Source organism: Prionailurus bengalensis, chromosome D1, assembly GCF_016509475.1.
Source record: "Prionailurus bengalensis isolate Pbe53 chromosome D1, Fcat_Pben_1.1_paternal_pri, whole genome shotgun sequence".
Taxonomy (NCBI): Eukaryota; Metazoa; Chordata; class Mammalia; order Carnivora; family Felidae; genus Prionailurus; species Prionailurus bengalensis.
Window position 1 is genome coordinate 99,875,820 of NC_057346.1, and position 19,558 is coordinate 99,895,377.

General features: G+C 44.2%; 1 protein-coding gene across 1 annotated transcript in view; it reads left to right on the forward strand.

The window, feature by feature from the left end:
- MADD (MAP kinase activating death domain) overlaps positions 1-19,558 on the forward strand; it is a 40,420-nt gene that overhangs the window by 17,719 nt on the left and 3,143 nt on the right. The window contains 15 exon segments of the mRNA XM_043582419.1: positions 717-770; positions 1,754-1,854; positions 2,426-2,509; positions 2,841-2,999; positions 5,538-5,646; positions 5,929-5,991; positions 6,222-6,342; positions 6,442-6,547; positions 7,704-7,814; positions 10,376-10,483; positions 16,479-16,643; positions 16,892-16,964; positions 17,105-17,211; positions 19,172-19,180; positions 19,366-19,435. Of these exon segments, the coding sequence (XP_043438354.1) occupies positions 717-770; positions 1,754-1,854; positions 2,426-2,509; positions 2,841-2,999; positions 5,538-5,646; positions 5,929-5,991; positions 6,222-6,342; positions 6,442-6,547; positions 7,704-7,814; positions 10,376-10,483; positions 16,479-16,643; positions 16,892-16,964; positions 17,105-17,211; positions 19,172-19,180; positions 19,366-19,435 (1,440 nt within the window).

Consider the following 19,558-nt stretch of genomic DNA (forward strand, 5'->3'; position numbering starts at 1 on the left):
CAAGTTCTTCCAGGAAAAGAATGCTATGATCAGTATTCTCTCTTCTTTACCCTAATGAAGATCCTATTCTTGACCATTTAGTGTTCTCTGTCACCTTTACCGAAAGCATTTTTCCAGACGACTAGCTGAGAACGGGTCACTTGGCAGGGCAGATGCTAATACTGAGGGTGAATTGGATTTTTTGGTAGCAACAAGGAAGGATGCTAACCACCTGCATGAGTGGCCTCTATCCAGTCCCGTGAATCAGCCAGGTTTGTGCTCACACTTCTGAACCCCTTTGGCTGCTTGCGGTGATCATCTGTCTAGAATCTTTAAAAATTGTTTCCCAGCTCATTTGGCAGAGAAAGCATGGTCCCAGGTGATCCTAAGTTACATGATCTTGAGCAAGTGCTCCAGCCTCGTTAGGATCAGTTTTCTCATGCCAAAAGGAAGGAGCTTGGTCCAAGGCAGTTCCATCTCTCACGTTCTGCAAGGTTTTTACTACCACGTTAAGGTTTGGGTTAGGAATTTAGAGTCTTTAGTTCATGAGTGGGGGAAAGGCATTAGATCTCTTGATTTTTTAACCTCCCAAAATGAAGATCTCTTTTTATCTCTTAATATGTAATCCTGTGCCTGAGACTGAATCAGCTTGGGTTGGGTGGGTTTCCATTCTGTCTGTCTGACCAGCCTCTGACTCTGTCTGTCTTTCTCTCCTGCTTACATTGCATCTGGGGTAGAATTGTGGAACAAGCACCAGGAAGTGAAAAAGCAAAAAGCTTTGGAAAAACAGAGTAAGGAACAAATGCCCCTTCCTGTTCCCAAATCTCCCATACCTGCCAACTCCCCAGGCCCAGTTGGGGCAGGCTCTCTTTGTCAGCCCCACCCCAAATTTGCTCTTGGGGGGTATTTGGAATGAAAGCAGGTAGGTGGTATGTGATTCACAGGTACGTGACTTGTAGGCTGCTTCTTTCCCCGCTCCTCCTAGCAATCAGGCTGTAATCAGGGCGTCTATCGAGTAAAGTCCCTTAGACCTTGGTTCTCTATTGCTTCAGAGTTGGTGGGGAGAATGGTCGCCTATTTCAGTGCCCCTCATTGGCTGAGATCTCCCTCACCCATTAGAAGGCCTGTGGGCACAGTTGGCAGAGATGGTTGCTGTCCCTCCGTGTTGAGTCTGTAGCTTCCCAGCTCTCTCTGGTGGCTTGCCTAGGCACGCTTTCTTGCTTTCTGTCATTCTGTCCTTCTGCCATACTACTGTGGGTGGGTGGGGAAAAATGACAGTGTGTTTGTTTTTTTAATCTCAAATGTAGAAGTAGGGTTGGGGTAGGCTGTGTCCACAGAAACAGCTGGTGTTTCTGTATCTCATTGGGCCTATCCTTTTCTAGCCCCTTTTACATACATTTGCTGGGGAAGCACCGAGTGACCTGGGGACCCATAACCGGTTGTACACACCAGTGAAGCTCTGACTCTGAGTGTAGTGGAATGTGGTTTAGACATTTGTTTGTGGAGCTTTCTGTTTTAGAATGATTTGCTCAGAATTTTCTCAGGTTGTGAAGATGGCTGCAGAACCCCTTGAGACCAGGTTTAATTTGTCCTACTTGGTTCTTAAGGCATCTGGGGACTTCTTCCAATGGGGCCCGAGGTGGGGGCAGTCCCTGGAAAGGTGACTGGGACACGCTGAACAGGTCTGGGACCAGGCTGTGCTGCTGTCCCTTTCCCTTCACCAGCCTGCCCCTTGTGTGTGTGCACTGGGTGACAGAGGTCTTCCCCTACCCAGGGCCTGAAGTAATCAAACCCGTCTTTGACCTTGGTGAGACAGAAGAGAAAAAGTCCCAGATCAGCGCGGACAGTGGCGTGAGCCTGACATCTGGTTCCCAGGTTTGTGACGACCTTGTTAAGAGTTGCGAGAATTAAATTTGCTCTCTCAGAATACTTCTTTAAGTTAAAAAAAAAAAAAAAAAAACACAACCTCAAAGCAACATGCTTGCCCAGTGATAGTGGACTGATGAAATAAGTATAATACATCATGTACTATGGTATTAACATCATTGAAGACTGTTTTTAAAAATGTAGTAACATGGGAAAATGCTTTACACAGCTACATGTAGTATGATTCCCATTTTATTTTTAAAATGTATGTAGAAAAGACTAAAAGGAAATGTACTGAAACCTTAACAGTGATTAATATCAGTGGTAGGTTTATGGCTTTTGTTTCCTTATTCTTTCTTGTATTTTCTATAGTATGTATTTCTTTTTTACTATTTTTTATTACATAGTTTTTATTATTTTCTATTATGTATATTTTATATTCAGGAAAAAAATAAATTTCTCATGACCTGTTTAGGTAGGCTGGGGATGGGGAGAAGGAAGAAGATACAGTATTTCTTAAAGAAACCAGGAGTATATGGGACACCCCTTCTAATGTGTCTGAGTCCCCGTGTCGTTTCAGAGGACTGATCCAGACTCTGTCATTGGTGTGAGTCCAGCTGTTATGATCCGAAGCTCAAGTCAGGACTCTGAAGTTAGCACCGTGGTAGGGGAACACCACATTGGCATCTTGGTGGGTGGGGTGTGAGCTTCCCTCTGGAAAAGGGGGCTGCTTTCTCCCATGGAGGCTCTTAGTCTCATGTCAGCTTGGTTCTCATGGTGGAGATGTTCACCTGTCCTAGGTTTGTATGCGTGGGATCAGACCCTGAGATTGCACCCAGGGCACCTCATCCTGTAGAGAAGGTACTTCCAGAGGCTATCTGACCCACCTTTGAAGTTCAGTGCTTTCTCTATGGCAGTGGAGAGCTCTAACAGCTGGGCATTTCTGGGAACCTTTCCCTGGGGAATATCCCTTACTACCCCTTTTTCCTTTCCAGGTGAGTAATAGTTCTGGAGAGACCCTTGGAGCAGACAGTGACCTGAGCAGCAACGCAGGTGATGGAGCAGGTGGTGAGGGCAGCGCCCACTTGGCCAGCTCTCGGGGCACTTTGTCTGATAGTGAAATTGAGACCAACTCCGCTACCAGCACCATCTTTGTGAGTTTTGTTTACTAACAAAAGGAGATCAGCTCTTTCACGGGAGGGCAGTGGATTAGAAAAGAATGAAAAGTTAGGGGGCAATTAGAAGGAAAGGAGAATGTCAGGAATCAGTCACGAATGAATAATCCTGATATATCTGGCTTCAAAGAAAATGTTTCTCAAATCTTTTTTCAGAGTTATTTGACTCCATGATCTGGGGCTTTTAGGATCCTCTCAAGAATCACTGAGGAGTTGGGCTCCCCTCCCACTCAGATAAGGGCCTCAAATCCTAAGTAGCAGTAATCCCCACATTTACAATAGACAAGGTGATGGGTACTTTGTGGCAATGTCAGGGCAGTTATAGTGTGTACCAGTCAGCCTGTTGCTGTGGAATAGTTTGGTTTTATGCTGGTCACTGCTCTATTTATACAGTGCTTTAAAATAGCATTTTAGGGGCGCCTGGGTGGCGCAGTCAGTTAAGCGTCCGACTTCAGCCAGGTCACGATCTCGCGGTCCGTGAGTTCGAGCCCCGCGTCGGGCTCTGGGCTGATGGCTCAGAGCCTGGAGCCTGTTTCCGATTCTGTGTCTCCCTCTCTCTCTGCCCCTCCCCCGTTCATGCTCTGTCTCTCTCTGTCCCAAAAATAAAAATAAAACGTTGAAAAAAAAAATTTAAAATAGCATTTTATTTTTATTTTATTTTAGTATGGTTTTTTTTTTAATGTTTATTTATTTTTGAGAGAGAGAAAGAGAATGTGCACACGAGCAGGGGAGGGGCAGAGAGGGAGACAGAGAATCCCAAGCAGGCTCTTCACTGTCAACACAGAGCCCAGCGCGGGGCTTGAACTCACGAACCGTGAAATCACGACCTGCGCCAAAACCAAGAATCCGACACTAACCAACTGAGCCACCCAGTCGCCCCTATTTTAGTATATTTTTAACAGTTATTTGATGTTTTCATTCATTAATAAGTATCTATTAAGTGATCTACTAAGTGCTATATTCTGTACTAAAGAAAGAGAGATAAGGCACGATTCTCACTCTCAAACAAGTTTGCAATTCACTGTTTCTGTGACTAATCTCTTCTGATGGGAATAAAGCCTTAGGGAAAAAGAACTTGCCCTACATCATATAAAAAGCCAGCAATCAGTTGGAATTAAATTAATTCTGTTTAGTTCTTGCCTTTAGACACCCTACTTTTTGGTGTATGCATGCCTCTTTAAACAGCACTAAGCACTCTGATATGCTTGTCACTTTATTAGAGGCAAGAATGGATAGTCTCTACAGGAGCTTATAGGTTCTTATCTTTGTGGGGAGCATGGAAGATGGAATTTAAATGCAATCAAATATTTAACACTGGTGATCATTCCCACCCTCAGGGCTTTCTGTTGTGTGTGTTTCTGATAGAGCAGGTGACATCCCTGAGTGAAGGTGGCAAATGGGATGGAAAGTCAGCAGAGCCATTCAAGTTAATGGACCTTAACTTTCCTTGAGTCTAAATAGACCATTTTAATGAGAGTATTTTAAATCCTTCCCGTGTGTCTCCATTCTGGAAGTTAAGATAGATAATATGGGATAGCAGTCTTGCAAAAAGCCTTTCAGCTGTGTGGCACCTTCCTGGTGCCACCTGGGACAAATTCTTACTCGTTCTGTGCTGGTGGGCAAGGGCTGTTTTTGTACAGCTGAGTTGCTGAGAGCAATTAAATTTCTTGGCTCAAAAAAAAGGCTAAACAGTAAGAAATAAATTGGATTAAGTCAGTATGGTCCATTGAACAAAGAATTGGGCTATGAATCTGGAGACTGGCATTTAGATGCACTAATTAGGTATTGCCTAATAACCTTTGATTGGTTGCTTCTCTGCTTATGCTGTTGCAGGAGTTGTGAAATGGGCATGAAACCTGCCCCTGACCCAGTTAAAAATCTTTTTTGAATGATTAGAAAGCCGACTATTGTGGAAGTGGCACATAAAGTTAGTGATATTTCTAAGGGGCAGATATTTCTAAGAGACAGTAGGAAAGAGAAAATTAACATTTATCAACACCATGTGCCAGGCCTGATTAAGTGCTTCCTATATTTTTTTCTAATTTAATTCCTGTAATAGTCCTGTGAGGTAGATGATACATACCTTCCTTTTATAGGTGAGGAAAATGAGACTCAGAGAAGCTAAGTTTTATGCTTAAGGTCACACAGCTAGCGAGAGACAGGGATCTGAGCCTTGGTCAGTCCGACTTCAAAACCAGTGTTCTTTCTACTGCATCATGCTGCTACAGAGAATTTGCTTTTTTTTTTTTTTTTTAAAGAGTAAATGGTCTTTTATAGAGACTAAAGGGTAAAGATAAGCAAAATGAAAATGTGATTGCATGTTTTAAGAGGCAGTAACAGCAGCATTATCACATTGACTTCTGGTCAAATCCTTGGGGCAAGCAGAGTAGCAAAAGCAGGACTCCTAGAGTATACGTTGCTAATGGAAGATAACAGGTGTGTGAGCCTCTTAGTGAGCTGGTGGCAAACCCTATCCATCGGTACCTCAGGCAGCTGACTGGTACCTCTTCTTTGTAGGGGAAAGCCCACAGCTTGAAGCCAAGTGTAAAGGAGAAGCTGGTGGGCAGCCCAGTTCGCTCTTCTGAAGATGTAAGCCAGCGAGTCTATCTCTACGAGGGACTCTTAGGTGAGAAACAGACTGGGGAGGCCTCTTGCCCTGGAAGAAAGCTGGACTCAGCTGGGGAAGAGGGTAGCACCAAAGAACTAGCTGCTTAGCTTTAAGCCGATCTCAGTGCTGATGTTAGAGGGCGTTTTTATATCTGAAGCAGGTGACTTACCAGGTCTGCAAATTGCAGTAGGTGAGCACTATAAGAGACTGGATTTTGGTATTAATCAACAGCCTCTGTCTTTCTGTCTGTCTGTCTTTCCTTTCTTGCTACCATGGTCCTTCCCGCTCACAAATTGGCAGGAAGGGACAAAGGATCGATGTGGGACCAGTTAGAGGATGCGGCTATGGAGACCTTTTCTATAAGTAACCACCTTTCTTTGTGTGCTGTGTGCATCCTTCCTCTTCGGGAGGGGCTGGGCCTCACTTGGAGGAGCTGGGGCTGGTGGCAGGATGTTAGTTCTGGGGTGGAGAGGCTCATGTTTCCTTTGTCCTAGAATTTGTCCCTTCTACCTGGAGTTTACTCTTTATTTTGGTTTGGCAGCTATATTCTTTATATGTTAAATAAGCCTCTAGAAAAATTCTATTCTACACAGGCAAAGAGCGTTCTACTTTGTGGGACCAAATGCAGTTCTGGGAAGATGCATTCTTAGATGCTGTGATGTTGGAGAGAGAAGGAATGGGTATGGATCAGGGTCCCCAGGAAATGATCGACAGGTATGAGACTTAGCAAATGCTTGGGAAATGCAAATTCAGCCTTTTCCGAGTTCTGTGGTCTCCCATCTGAGGGCTGACTTGTCCCTGTCTCCTGCTTAGGTACCTGTCCCTGGGAGAACATGACCGGAAGCGTCTGGAGGATGATGAAGATCGTTTGCTGGCCACACTTTTGCACAACCTCATCTCCTACATGCTGCTGATGAAGGTAATGTGGATTTTGCTTGTGCCCAGCTACTGCTGATGCTTGAAGGGAAAGGCTTTTTCCTATGACCTAAGTTCTGGGACATTTGGGAAGTTCTCTGAGCATCTTACTAGAGCTCTTCCTGATTGAGTGTTTGAGATCTAGCTCACACATGATCCATTTGTCTGAAGCTGCCAGGCTGTTGTGCTAAGGAATGTGGTAAAGATGATTGGTGATTCTATACCATTTATTTATTTAGAAATTTAAATGGGCTTCCTTTGCCAGTAGTTCTAGGATCCCAGTAGAGCGCCCTACAGAATACAATGAATTAAAAAAAATTTTTAAGTGTTAGTTTCTAAAACCGTAGAAAGGATAGTCAGAATTCATTTTTTAGCACTAGCCCTTTATCATATAGAATTTTCCATAGATGTAAAAAGAGCTACTCATTAAAAAATTAATGGTATGTTCTAGTTTGACTTGGTTGTACTTAGTTGTTATACCTGTGGAAGAAGAATGTTACCAAATAGAGGGGTCTTGTTTTGAAAGGGAAACATGAGTTTGGGGTTGGTGGGTAGAAGAGAGTTGTTTTGAGAGTGAGCCCCTGGGTTTCTCCTCCTCCTGTTCTCCCCTCCTGAAGATGAAGGGATGGGTTGATCAGATGCAGAGAACGAGAACACCCTACAGGCTGACTCAGTTTGTTTCATTTTCTGCTGTAAGTTCACTCCATTCTATTGAACTCCAGGGGTACCAGTTAACTCTGCTTGAGAAAGAGTGATGATCCCGAACCCTGGGAAGGTGTCTCTGCTACAACCAAGCCAGAATGTCACTACTCTAAGGCATCATTTCTGAACTATACTCTGAGGAGCCCCAGGGGGTTTTAGGGCCCCTTTAGGGGTGAACATTATGTATTGGTTGGGGATAGGGAGGAGGTGTCTTCTTGAACCCCTGTCCACTTGAACCAGACCTGCTCTAAAAGCTACTTTTCTGCAGAAGTCATCTAGACACAGAACCAAGGTTTTCCTTCCCAGCCTGTTGGCAGAATAGACAGTTGAGTATTTTCTCTCCTATTCAGTGATGTGGTCTCCAAATTGTCTCAAATGGTCGGAAACTTGCTTGTATGTTCCCTCTACCTCATTTGCAAGAGCAGATCCCTTGTTAAGATCCTGTTTTGACTTTCTAGGTAAATAAGAATGACATCCGGAAGAAGGTGAGGCGCCTGATGGGAAAGTCGCATATTGGGCTTGTGTACAGCCAGCAAATCAATGAAGTGCTTGATCAGCTGGCTAACCTGGTAAGCATAGCCAGGCTGTTCCTTAGGCTCCCTTCCCACTGCACTTGTCGCCTCCCAGGCTTGGGCCTTGTCGCCCAGTGCACAGGCTTCCCTACAGGTCATTTCTTGGCTTGTATATTTTCAGAAAACTGAGTTTTGAAAATAGGGTTTTGAGTCTAGATGAGGCTTTAGTCTTTCTGTTCATCTGTGATAGGATTCTCTGTCCTAAAACCATCCTAGTGCAGCCATTTCAACATGTGGTCTGTGGACTCCTGAGGATCCACAAGCTGAAAAACTACTTTTATAATAATACTAAAATGTTCTTTGCCTTTTTTACGAGGTTGACATTTGTACTGATGGTACAAAAGCAGTGATAGTTACAACTCCTGGATACCTTCACACCATGAGGCAGTGTGATGGTAGCCATGGAGGGCCCTCTCAGTTTAAAAAAAGAAAGAAAAATGAATAATAGTTTCACTTAAGAGTGTTCTTGATGAAAGAGTTAAAATTCATTAATTTTATTAAATCTGATCATTGATTATACACCTTTTGAATATTTTATGTGACAAAATGAGAAATATAGAGAAAGTGTGTTGCAAACCAAAACGATGATTGTTTCAAGGAAAAGCAATTTGTGACAGTTTGAGTTGCAAGGTGAACTGTCAACTTTGGTCATCATTTTTAGTTTGAAAGAATGACTAACTGGTTATTCAGAGTTGGGTATTTATTTGGCAGACTTTTAGGCTTGAGTTTTCCTGATATTTAAAGACTTTTCTAATGAGATTGACATTTTTTAAATAAAATTTTTTTAAACACTCTTTTTTTTTTTAATATGTATTTATTTTTGAGAGAGAGAGAGAAAGAGAGAGCACGTGAGCAGGGGAGGGGCAGAGAAAGAGGGAGACACAGAATCTGAAGCAGGCTCCAAGCTCTGAGCTGTCAGCACAGAGCCTGATGTGGGGCTTGAACCCATGAACCACGAGATCATGACCTGAGCCAAAGTCGGAAACTTAACCAACTGAGCTACCCAGACGCCCCAGATTTTTTTTTTTTTAGAGAGAGATTGCAAGAGGGGGAGAGGGGCAGAAGGGAGAGAGAATCTTAAGCCAAGATCAAGGTTGGACGCTCAAACAACTGAGCCATCCAGATGCCGCAATGGGATTGATATTAATGAATGTGATCTTTTTTATATTCTGTAATGAAATGTGTCAATATTTGGAAGAGCTGCATAACTTAAACCAGTATTTTCCAAAAGACCACTGTGTGGAATCTGTGTTACAACTTCAAGTATGAGTAAAGATACACTCAAAATGTAAGCCAGACAAATGGATTTAATATAACAAAGTAGAAAATGTTCAGGGGCGCCTGGGTGGCTCAGTTGGTTGAGCATCCAACTCTTTTTTTCTTTTTTTATTAATTTATTTTCAAGCTAGTTAACATACAGTGTAGTCTTGGCTTCAGGAGTAGAACCCAGTGATTCATCTCTTGCATATGACACCCAGTGCTCATCCTGAAAAGTGCCCTCTTTAATGCCCGTCACCCATTTACCCACCCTCACGCCCTTCAAGCAAGCCTCAGTTTGTTCTCTGTATTTAAGAGTCTCTTATGGTTTACATCCCTCCCTGTTTTTATTTCGTTTTTCCTTCCCTTTCCCTATGTTCATCTGTTGAGTTTCTCAAATTCCACATATGAGTGAAATCACATGGTATCTGTCATTCTCTAACTGACTTATTTTGCTTAGCATAATGCCCTCCAGTTCCAGCCACATTGTTGCAAATGGCAAGATGTCATTCTTTTTCATCACCAAATAATATTCCACTGTATATATACCACATCTTCTTTTTCCATTTATCAGTTGATTTTGTGATCCCAGGGTTGTGGGATCAAGCCCCATGTTGGGCTCCACGCTCCGCATAGAGCCTAAGATTCTCTCTCTCTCCCTCTGCTCCTCTCCTCCGCTTGTGTTCTCGCTGTCTCTCTCTTAAAATACTCCTCCCTTTTCCAAATACATATTTGCGAGACCAAATTTTCTTTATATGCTTCAACCAAAGCAATGTGTCACAATGGATTGAATGAAAAAGCAGATATGAGAATCCAGCCATTTTTTAAAACCAAACATTAAAGAGATGTGCAAAAATGTAAAACAGTGCCAGTCTTCTCATTTTTGGATGGGGGGAGCATATGGTTGTTATTTTAAAAAGTTATTTATATTACCATGTAATGGATGTGTTATTAATGAATGATCAACTACTTTAAAATGAATTAATAACATTTTCAGTTTTAATTTCTAGTATGGTAAATATCTACAAATTTAACTCACATAAACCTAAGCTCTTGGGGATTGTCAATTTTTAAGAGGTATAGGAGTCCCAAGACCAAAAAGTTTGAGAACATGTCCCTAGTGGCCTATAGCCAGCAGATGGCACTGTGCTAAGTAAGCTGATAGGAATTTAATTGCTGAAGCTGGGGTGGGAGGGGTGGGAGGGGCGGAGGGGGAGGGTGGAGTGGGGGCGGAATTCTCGGCCCAGATTGTTCTGTGAGAGAGACATATGGATGTGTCTAACAGATCTCTCTTTTCTCAGAATGGACGTGACCTCTCTATCCGGTCCAGTGGCAGCCGACACATGAAGAAGCAGACATTTGTGGTACATGCGGGGACAGACACAAATGGAGATATCTTCTTCATGGAGGTAAATGCTAGTTCATGCCAGTTCAGATGTCTCAAAGGAACATTTAGAAGTCACAAGGAACTTCTAGAACTGATGCCAGAATATTTCTCCCACTTACTCATCTTCGTGACCCATTTATCCATTTAATAGTCAGGCTCTTATGCAAATGATATAATATATGATTCCCCATCATTTCTTTTAAATATATATTGAATAGATGATGTAGTCACATTGTTCCTAAGTCAAGACAACTAAAATGGTAGGCATGGGGAAGCCTTGTTCTCTTTCTTAGCCCTCCGTCTCAATTTCCCGTCCACTTTGCCCCTCCCTCCTATAGGTAACCACTTGTATTGGTTTCTTTTGTTTCTTCCAGTGGTACTTCACACACACACAATAAGATGTGTGCATCAGTTCTGATCTTTCTTCTTTCTGACAGAAAGGTAGTGCATCATATCCACTGATCTGTACCTTGCTTTTCTCATTGAACATATCCTGAAGATCTCTCTGTCGGTACAAACAGAGGGTTCTCATGGGTTTTTTCTTTTACTTGAAGAAAATTTGACATACAAGGTTATATTAGTTTCAGGCATACAGCACAGTGACTTGACAGTTCTGTACATCATGCATGGCTCACCGTGATGAGTGCAGTCACCATCTGTCACCATTATTGTAACGTTATTACAATGTTATTGACTCTATTCCCTCTGGTTCTCATTCTTTTTACAGCTGCGTAGTATTCCATGATGTGACTGTACCATAGTTGATTTAAGCAGGCAATATATATGTGCCCTTGCTTTTCTTCCACATTTGTACTATTGCTAATGGTGCTACTATGCGTGATGCCATGCCTTCTTCCTTCCACACATGTGCAAGTTATCCAAGAACTCTCAGAGTGGCATCACTGAACCAAAGGAAAAAATGCATTAATGATCTTGGTTGATCTGACTCTGAAGTATCTCCTAACATATAATAGTTCCCTTCCCACTTTGCCATTTATTTTGTTGAAGCAATGTGCCATATGGAGTATCTCACATTCTCACATTCTAGATTTTTTTGCTGATTGCATCTGACTGCATCTCTTTGGTGTCAACATGTTTTTCCACCACTTGTATTTTTTATAAACCAGTAGTTCAATCTTGAGGTTTGATGAGTTTCAGATTCAGTATTTTGGCAAGAATACTTCGTAGGTGGTGCTGTATGTTGCCTATTGTGCCATATGGTCATCTCCCTCCTGGTGATTAGTGGATTTAGATGTGGGCAGACTGCTCCATCCACTGTGAAATTCCTCATGAGTCTTCTGAGTTTGCTTATGTTTTTTTTTTTTGCCATGCAGAATTTTTTTAGTTTTATGTGGTTGAATTAATCAACTGTAATTTTTAAGTTTACTATTAATTTTTAATAGTTTCTGGATTTTGAGTCAGAGGTAGAAAAACCTTCCTAGGGACACCTGGGTGGCTCAGTCGGTCAAACATTGGACTTCAGCTGAGGTCATGATCTCACGGTTTGTGAGTTCGAGCCCCGCATCGGGCTCTGTGCTGATGGCCCAGAACCTGTTTCAGATCCTGTGTCTCCCTCTCTCTCCGCCCCTCCCCTGCTTGCGCTCTCTGAAAAATAAACATTAAGAAAGAAAGAAAAAAGAAAAACCTTCCTTACTCCAGGATTGTAAAGGCAATTGGCTATGTTATCTTTATTTCTGTATTTTTTATTTTAAAATGAATCTCTTCTACATAATCGTAGGGACCAAGTACAACTCCCATATAAAGTCGTGAAATCAATTAATTTTTACAAGTATTTCTTCCTTTTGGTTTAGTTGAGTTGGGTGTTCACATCCACAGCTTTTGGAGCAAATAGTTTATCAGACATGAGGCAGCAGTTCTGCCCTGAAGCAGGAACATTCGTGTTGGTGTAGCTGAGAAGGGAGTCATTTTCATGCCACCGTGAAACTTTAGAATTTGGCTACGTGTCTGCTCGAGTTGAGGGCTAACATAGGACGTCTGCACCACATGCAGGTAGCAGGTGATTCCTGCCCTTTCCTCTTCCTTTGAAAAAATAAATAGAGAAGATCCCTTGAAGTATAGGACTAACACTCCCCACCATACAGGGGAGCCTCATACAAAGTCCCTGGAGTATGGAATGGATCTGTCACCTCCCAGATCCCTCTCCTTTAAAGTGTCAAATAAGACTGTACCTCACTCACTCTGTCACCCACTACGGTTAGCTGACTAATTTAGCCTTTCTCTTCTCTGCATAGCCTGCTGGCCGCATGATCACTTGGAGAGCAATTTGCAAAGACTTTTAAAAAATCCTCTCTATTACCCCTTTTTTTTTTAATTACAGAAGTAGAACAGTATATGTTGTGAAAGTTTCAAACCGTGTAGAAGTAAATAAAAAGTGAAAGTTTCCCTTCACTTCCTTCAGTACTAGGTCTCAGAAGTAACCACTGTCAAAGAGTTTGGAATGATTTTTAAAAATGCATATTTCTATAAATATAATTTACTTATATATAATTTTGTTTTAGTGTTTACAAAAGTGGTATCAAACTATATATATTGTTAGATAATTTGATTTTTTTCACTTAATTTATGACTGACATCTTTCCATGTCTACATATTATATAGATCTATCTCTGTTTTTCCTTTTTTTTTCTTTTTTCTTCTCTCTCTTTTTTTTTAAGTTTATTTGAGAAAGAGCATGCACATACAGGCGGGGAAGGAGCAGAAAGAAGAGAGAGAGAGAGAGAGAGAGAGAGAATCCCAAGCAGACTCCAAGCTGACAACACGTGGAGTCTGATGTGGGGCTTGAACCCACAAACCATAAGATCAGGACCTGGGTCAAAATCAAGAGTTGGATGCTTAACTGACTGAGCCACCCAAGGGCCCTTCTTTTTTCTTTTTCCTTCCCTCCTCTCCCCTCCCTTTCCCTCCCCTCCCCTTCCCTCTTCTCTTCTTTCTTTTCTTTTCTTTTCTTTTCTTTTCTTTTCTTTTCTTTTCTTTTCTTTTCTTTTCATTAAGTAAGCTTTATACCCAATGTGGGGCTCGAACTCACAACCCTGAGATTAAGAGTTATATGCTTCACTGACTGAGCTGGCCATATGCCCTTGTCTCCGTTTTTTTAATGGATGTTTAGCTATCAAGCGTTATATGGATGTATACCATGAGTTATTCAATTCCCACTTAAAAAAAAATAATGGTTCATTGAATATGCTTGACTGTATGTCTTTGTACACTCACATGAGAATTTCTACAGACTAGATTCTTAGTGTGAAAATTTCTGGATCAAGCTTATATACATTTAAATTTTTTTTTTTTTTTTAATAAATTTTTTTTTTCAACGTTTATTTATTTTTGGGACAGAGAGAGACAGAGCATGAACGGGAGAGGGGCAGAGAGAGGGAGACACAGAATCTGAAACAGGCTCCAGGCTCTGAGCCATCAGCCCAGAGCCCGACGCGGGGCTCGAACTCACGGACCGCGAGATCGTGACCTGGCTGAAGTCAGACGCTTAACCGACTGCGCCACCCAGGCGCCCCACATTTAAATTTTTTATAGGGGCGCCTGGGTGGCTCAGTCGGTTAAGTGTCCAACTTTGGCTCAGGTCATGATCTCATGGTTCGTGAGTTCGAGCCCCGTGCCAGTCTCTGTGCTGACAGCTCAGAACCTGGAGCCTACTTTGGATTCTGTGTCTCCCTCTCTCTCTCTGCCCCTCCCCTACTCGCACTCTGTCTCTCTATCTCTCTTTCTCTCAAAAATAAATAATCATTAAAAACAAATTTTTTAATAAATAAAATTTTTATAGATTCTGCTAAATTGCCATTCCAAACACTATACCAGTTTACACCTCCACCAGCAGCATAGGCAAGTATGATACTTTATGATCATCATCTTTCAAGCCTAGAAATCCTATGTTCTTATAAATACCTGTCCTGCCCCTCTCCTTGACATTGTGTTCTTAAAGGATTATGGGAAGTCGGGGTAATTGTCTTCATTTTTCACCTGGAGTCAGACTGGGACCAGAACTCAAATTTTTAATTTCTAACTCAACTATTTTATAACCTTTTTCTTTTTTTCTTTTTTAAATATATATTTTTTTAAAGTTTATTTTGAGACAGAGAAAGAGAAAGAGCATGCGGGGGAGAGGCAGAGATAGAGGCGGGGAGAGAGAATCCCAAGCAGGCTCCATGCTATCAGCAGAGACTGTTGCAGGACTTGAACTCACGAACTATGAGATCATGACCTGAGCTGAAATCAAGAGTTGGACACTCAACTGACTGAGCCACCCAGGTGCCCCTGTCATCTTTTTCTTCATAAGGCTTTTAGAGCCTCAGTAACTCTTAACATAGTAGGTTGAACCTGGTAGTCCTGTGTATTCCTTTTTTGTTCACTTAATGTTTATGGAACACATACTATATGCCAGGTACACTGGGTATGGGGTTACAGCAGTGAATAAGGGAGACATCGTTCCTCTTGCCCTTCCAGGGTTGACAAGCCATCAGGGAAGTCAGCTAATGAAACAGTGTCATAAAGTGTGATGAGCGTTATGAAAGAAGATGCTCAGGGGAGTAGGCAGTCTGGGAAAACATACCAGAGGGTCTAGGAGTCATGGGTGACCCCTTAGAAGTGACCTTTGAGTTTAGACTTAGAAGAAGTAGGAATGAATGGCTGAAGCGGGGGAGGGGGAGAGTTCCAGGGTGACTCAGAATGGATAGGACTCAGTGATGTAGTGAGAGGCAAAAGGAGTCTTGCATCACTCCTTCATGTCTGGCTTGGGCAGCTGGGTGGTGACACCATTTACTCAACTAGGGGACGCAGAAAGAGGATCTACCCAGGAAGAGATGTGGACTTCAGATTTGGACATGATGAGATTGAGGTGCTGCCTCAAGCCATCCAGAAGAGAGGGATTCAGGAACTCAGGCAGATGGTCTCATGTGGAGAAAGACTTGAGAACCGTTGATGGGGTCATAATAATCATTGTTACATTTCCTATATTGTAATTATTATCGTTACAGCATCTAACTCTAGAGTACTTCCTGTGTGCCTGGCTTTGTTCTAAAAAGTCTGTGCACATTAACTTATTTAATCTTCACATGAGGAAACGTAGAAACGTAGATGCAGGCTAACTTGTTCAAGGTGACACAGCTAAGTAATGGGACAGCCAGAAACCTAATGCAGTCAGGTCTTGGAGAATGTTGAACAAGAAAAGAATGTGAAGGAGGACTTCATATTCACTTTCATTTATATCTCCCTGAATTGTATAATATTTTTTGCAGCAAGCATTGCCCACGTGTCACTTGTATGGTTAATTACTTAAAAGATTTATGCAGAGGGGCGCCTGGGTGGCTCAGTCGGTTAAGTGTCTGACTTTGGCTCAGATCATAATCTCACAGTTTGTGGGTTCGAACGCCATGTCAGGCTCTGTGCTGACAGCCTGGAGCCTGCTTCAGATTCTGTGTCTCCCTCTCTCTCTGGCCCTCCCCCATTTGTGTTCTGTCTCTGTCTCTCTCTCAAAAATAAGTAAACATCAATAAATAAATTAATGAATTAATTAAGATAAAAGATTTATGCAGAACTAGGATCAAGGCAGTATTAGAAAATCATTGGTTCCATTTTTTTCTCCTTGGTTAAGTCTGCCATAATCCTCTGCCTTTGCACTCGTCAACAGAGATGATTCCTAAGGTTGGAACATGGCGGCATGAGATACCCTCTTAAGCCTAGAACATCTAAGAGGTAACAGACACTGGTTGAAGTGAAAATTGAAACTCTGATTGAGCCTCCCTCCTTGCTCACAGGCTCCTCCTGCCAGTGATTCCTTTTCTTCCAGTAAACCTTCTAGTGGACAGTATGCCCAGCAGTTCAGTGTTTGTGCCTCCACCAAAGGAAGACTGTGAACAGAAGGCAGAAAACCTGACCGTGGGGATGCTCCCAGGACCAGCCGTCCCACCCTTTCCCTGTAGTGTGGCCTGGGCTGAAGGAGACTTTAAGAGACAAGCGCCACTGACCTGCTCTGTGCACTCCTGCAGGTGTGTGATGACTGTGTGGTGTTGCGTAGTAACATCGGGACGGTGTATGAGCGCTGGTGGTACGAGAAGCTCATCAACATGACCTACTGTCCCAAGACCAAGGTGTTGTGCTTGTGGCGTAGAAATGGCTCTGAGACTCAGCTCAACAAATTCTATACTAAGAAGGTACCCATGAGCTCTGTTTGAGCTGGGGGTGGGCACTGTGGGTGAAGGTTGGAGTTTCTTTCAGGGAAGTTAAAATTCCACAGTCCGTGTCAGAGCCCCACGTTTGCCTCTGGCTGTTGTGTGGGACACATGAAGCTGTCTCTGGCGCCCTGGCATCGGCCCAGGCCCTTGGCAGCTGTTAGAGAGCAGAGCAGGGGGACTCCGGAAGGCTCGGACGACAGGACAGCTCTCTCCCCCGTGTGCTGCAGTGTCGGGAGCTGTACTACTGTGTGAAGGATAGCATGGAGCGAGCTGCTGCCCGACAGCAAAGCATCAAACCCGGTGAGAAGAGAATGATTCCCCGAGCAAGTGCCTTCCGTTTATTTTTACCCATGCTCCTGCGTGTCAGAGGCCTGACAAGGAAGTCAGGCGTGGGGCTCCCCATCTCCCCAGTTAGCTGATAACCTCCTCCCCCACCACAGGCCCTGAACTAGGTGGCGAGTTCCCCGTGCAGGACATGAAGACGGGTGAGGGTGGCTTGCTGCAGGTCACCCTAGAAGGGATCAATCTCAAGTTCATGCACAACCAGGTAGGTGCCAGTGGCAGCACAGGCTTCCTAGCCCTGTTTTTCCATCTGCTGTGAGGCTCAGTGTCCGGGTCCCGGTGCTTTCCCAGTGAGCCTGAGGGCCTTTGGGGCCAGTGGGAGGATTGGAGCAGCTGGACCAGAGAGAGAAATCAGAGTGAGGGCACAGTGACGTTGGTGACCACCTTGAAGGTGCAGGGGGGCGCCCACGTGGGGGGCTGGGAAAGAGGGGGAGCCTTGGTGGCTAGGCTGCCTCCGTCCATTAGACTCAGTACAGTGTGAGTGGGAGCGTCTCACTTGGCCCTTCTTCGCACAGTGTCTGCCTTCCCTTATTCCCAGGGTGTGCTTTTGCTTGGTGGTTTTGCTTTTGAGAGTCTAGACCAGCTGATCTCCTCGCGTGTTGCTGGTGTGTGTGAAGCGTGTGTGTGTGTGTGTGTGTGTGTGTGTGTGTGTGTGAGTGGCTTGTGTCTGTCCTATCTGGAGGATGTGTGTTTATTTGCCGATTTCTCCTGCTGATTCTTCTTCCTATTCTTTTCGTGCTTCTGAGTGTCCCCACTCTGCCCCCTGCTCCGCAGGCCCCGCTCCCTTTCCTTGACTGGGGAGCACATCAGAATACATCTTTCTCTCATTGTGATTCACTATAGGAGCTGACTTTTTTTTTCTCTTGGTCTTTTAACGCAGTGATACTTTTTCTCTCAGTGGACATTCCTTAAGCTAATTCCTTTCTGAGGCCAGCGCATCATCCCAGGTCCGTTCCCAGTTCTGCCTCTTCACACAAGTGCCTTCCCTACCCCTTCCCTGACGTACTGGTTCCTCTCCTTGAGGTTCTGAGCCAGGTCCGAATGTGTGAAGCACCACAGCCCCTGGCCAGGCAGCAGATACTCAGGGGAGGTGAACATCTGGACCCTGTGGCTTTCTTCCTCCACTGCCATTTTAGTTCTCCTTCTTTTAGGAATCTAACCGGGCAGCTTTGGTGTGATGGGAAACAGCTGCTCAGGCAGTGTACTGTCAGCAGTATATTTACTATCAGTAACATTAATGTATTAAATAGTATACTTGAGACCTTAGGGTCAGCCCAAAGAGAGGTTCACTGAAGTACTTTTCTGGAACGTGAAGGTGCCAGCACTTCTTGGGGAAGCAGGCTTCTGACTGCATTTAGAGGCTTCCCCCGATGCCTTACCTTCTGAAGAAGAGATCTTGTTAAACAACAGCCAGATGCCCTCTTCTGGGTACCAGCGTCAGCAGAGCCCCTCTGGACCAACCTAATGTCTAACCATTAGCACCGCATGCACGACCTGGTCTGTAGTTTAAGGCTTCGCCCTAGAAGAGAGATCCTGCCTATAGGGGGAGTCAGACCCTGACTGATAACGAGATAATGGCCCTGGGGTCCGTCTTCCACCACCTAACAGTCCTTCGGAGTTGAAGCATTGGACCCTCTGGGAGAGTCCGACAGAGTGGGGTAACAAGTGGGCCTTTGGAGTCAGGATGTGCTTGGAGTCAGAGCCCAGCTTCAGTACTCACGGGCAGATAAACTTTCTGATCCTCTGTCCTCAGCTCGAAAACGAGGGCACTACTGCATGGTGGGCCACATAGGTGTAAGGATTACAAATAGTATTTGTGGAACTCCTAGTAGCTGCTCCTAAGAGGTAGCTGTTACTATATCACCGTGTACTTCTGGGGAGAGCCTGGATTTTGTTTCAAGGAAGATACCAACACCTCCCACCCCAAGGACAATCTGAGGGGAGCTTTGCGCCCGTGCCAGCCCTCTGCGCCGGAGGAGGATGCATGGAAGGGTAGAGAGCTGATGGGCTGAGCGGGGAGACCCCTGGGGCACCGTGTCCTCCAAGCGCTGCCCTGGGCAGAGGGTATGGGCGGGCAGCCCAGGACAGCAGAGGGGCCTTCGGGTTGGGTTTGACCGTTAAAACTAACGCCTTCATTTCTCTCCCATGCTTTCTCCTCCGGCCAGGAGCGGAAGGTACATGCCCTTTCTGCTGTCTTCGCTTCTTAGCGCTTTTGAGTTGTGTGTGTGTGGATTCTTTGGTCCTCCCTTTGGGAACTAGGTCTTCCGTGTGTGGGTGGGGCTAGAGCTGGGAGAGTGGGCTTTGCGGGGCAGGGGGAGAGCCTTTGGGCCTTACCCCGCCCTCCCTCCCTCTCTTGCAGGTTTTCATAGAGCTGAATCACATTAAAAAGTGCAATACAGTTCGAGGCGTCTTTGTCCTGGAGGAATTTGGTAATTACACTATTTTGCTCTTAGGTCTGGACTCACATGGCAGTAACTCAAACCTCGGAGCTCCAGAGGAGGGACTAGAGGCAGAGAGAAGAACCACCTCTGCAGAGAGGTCAGGAGGATTAG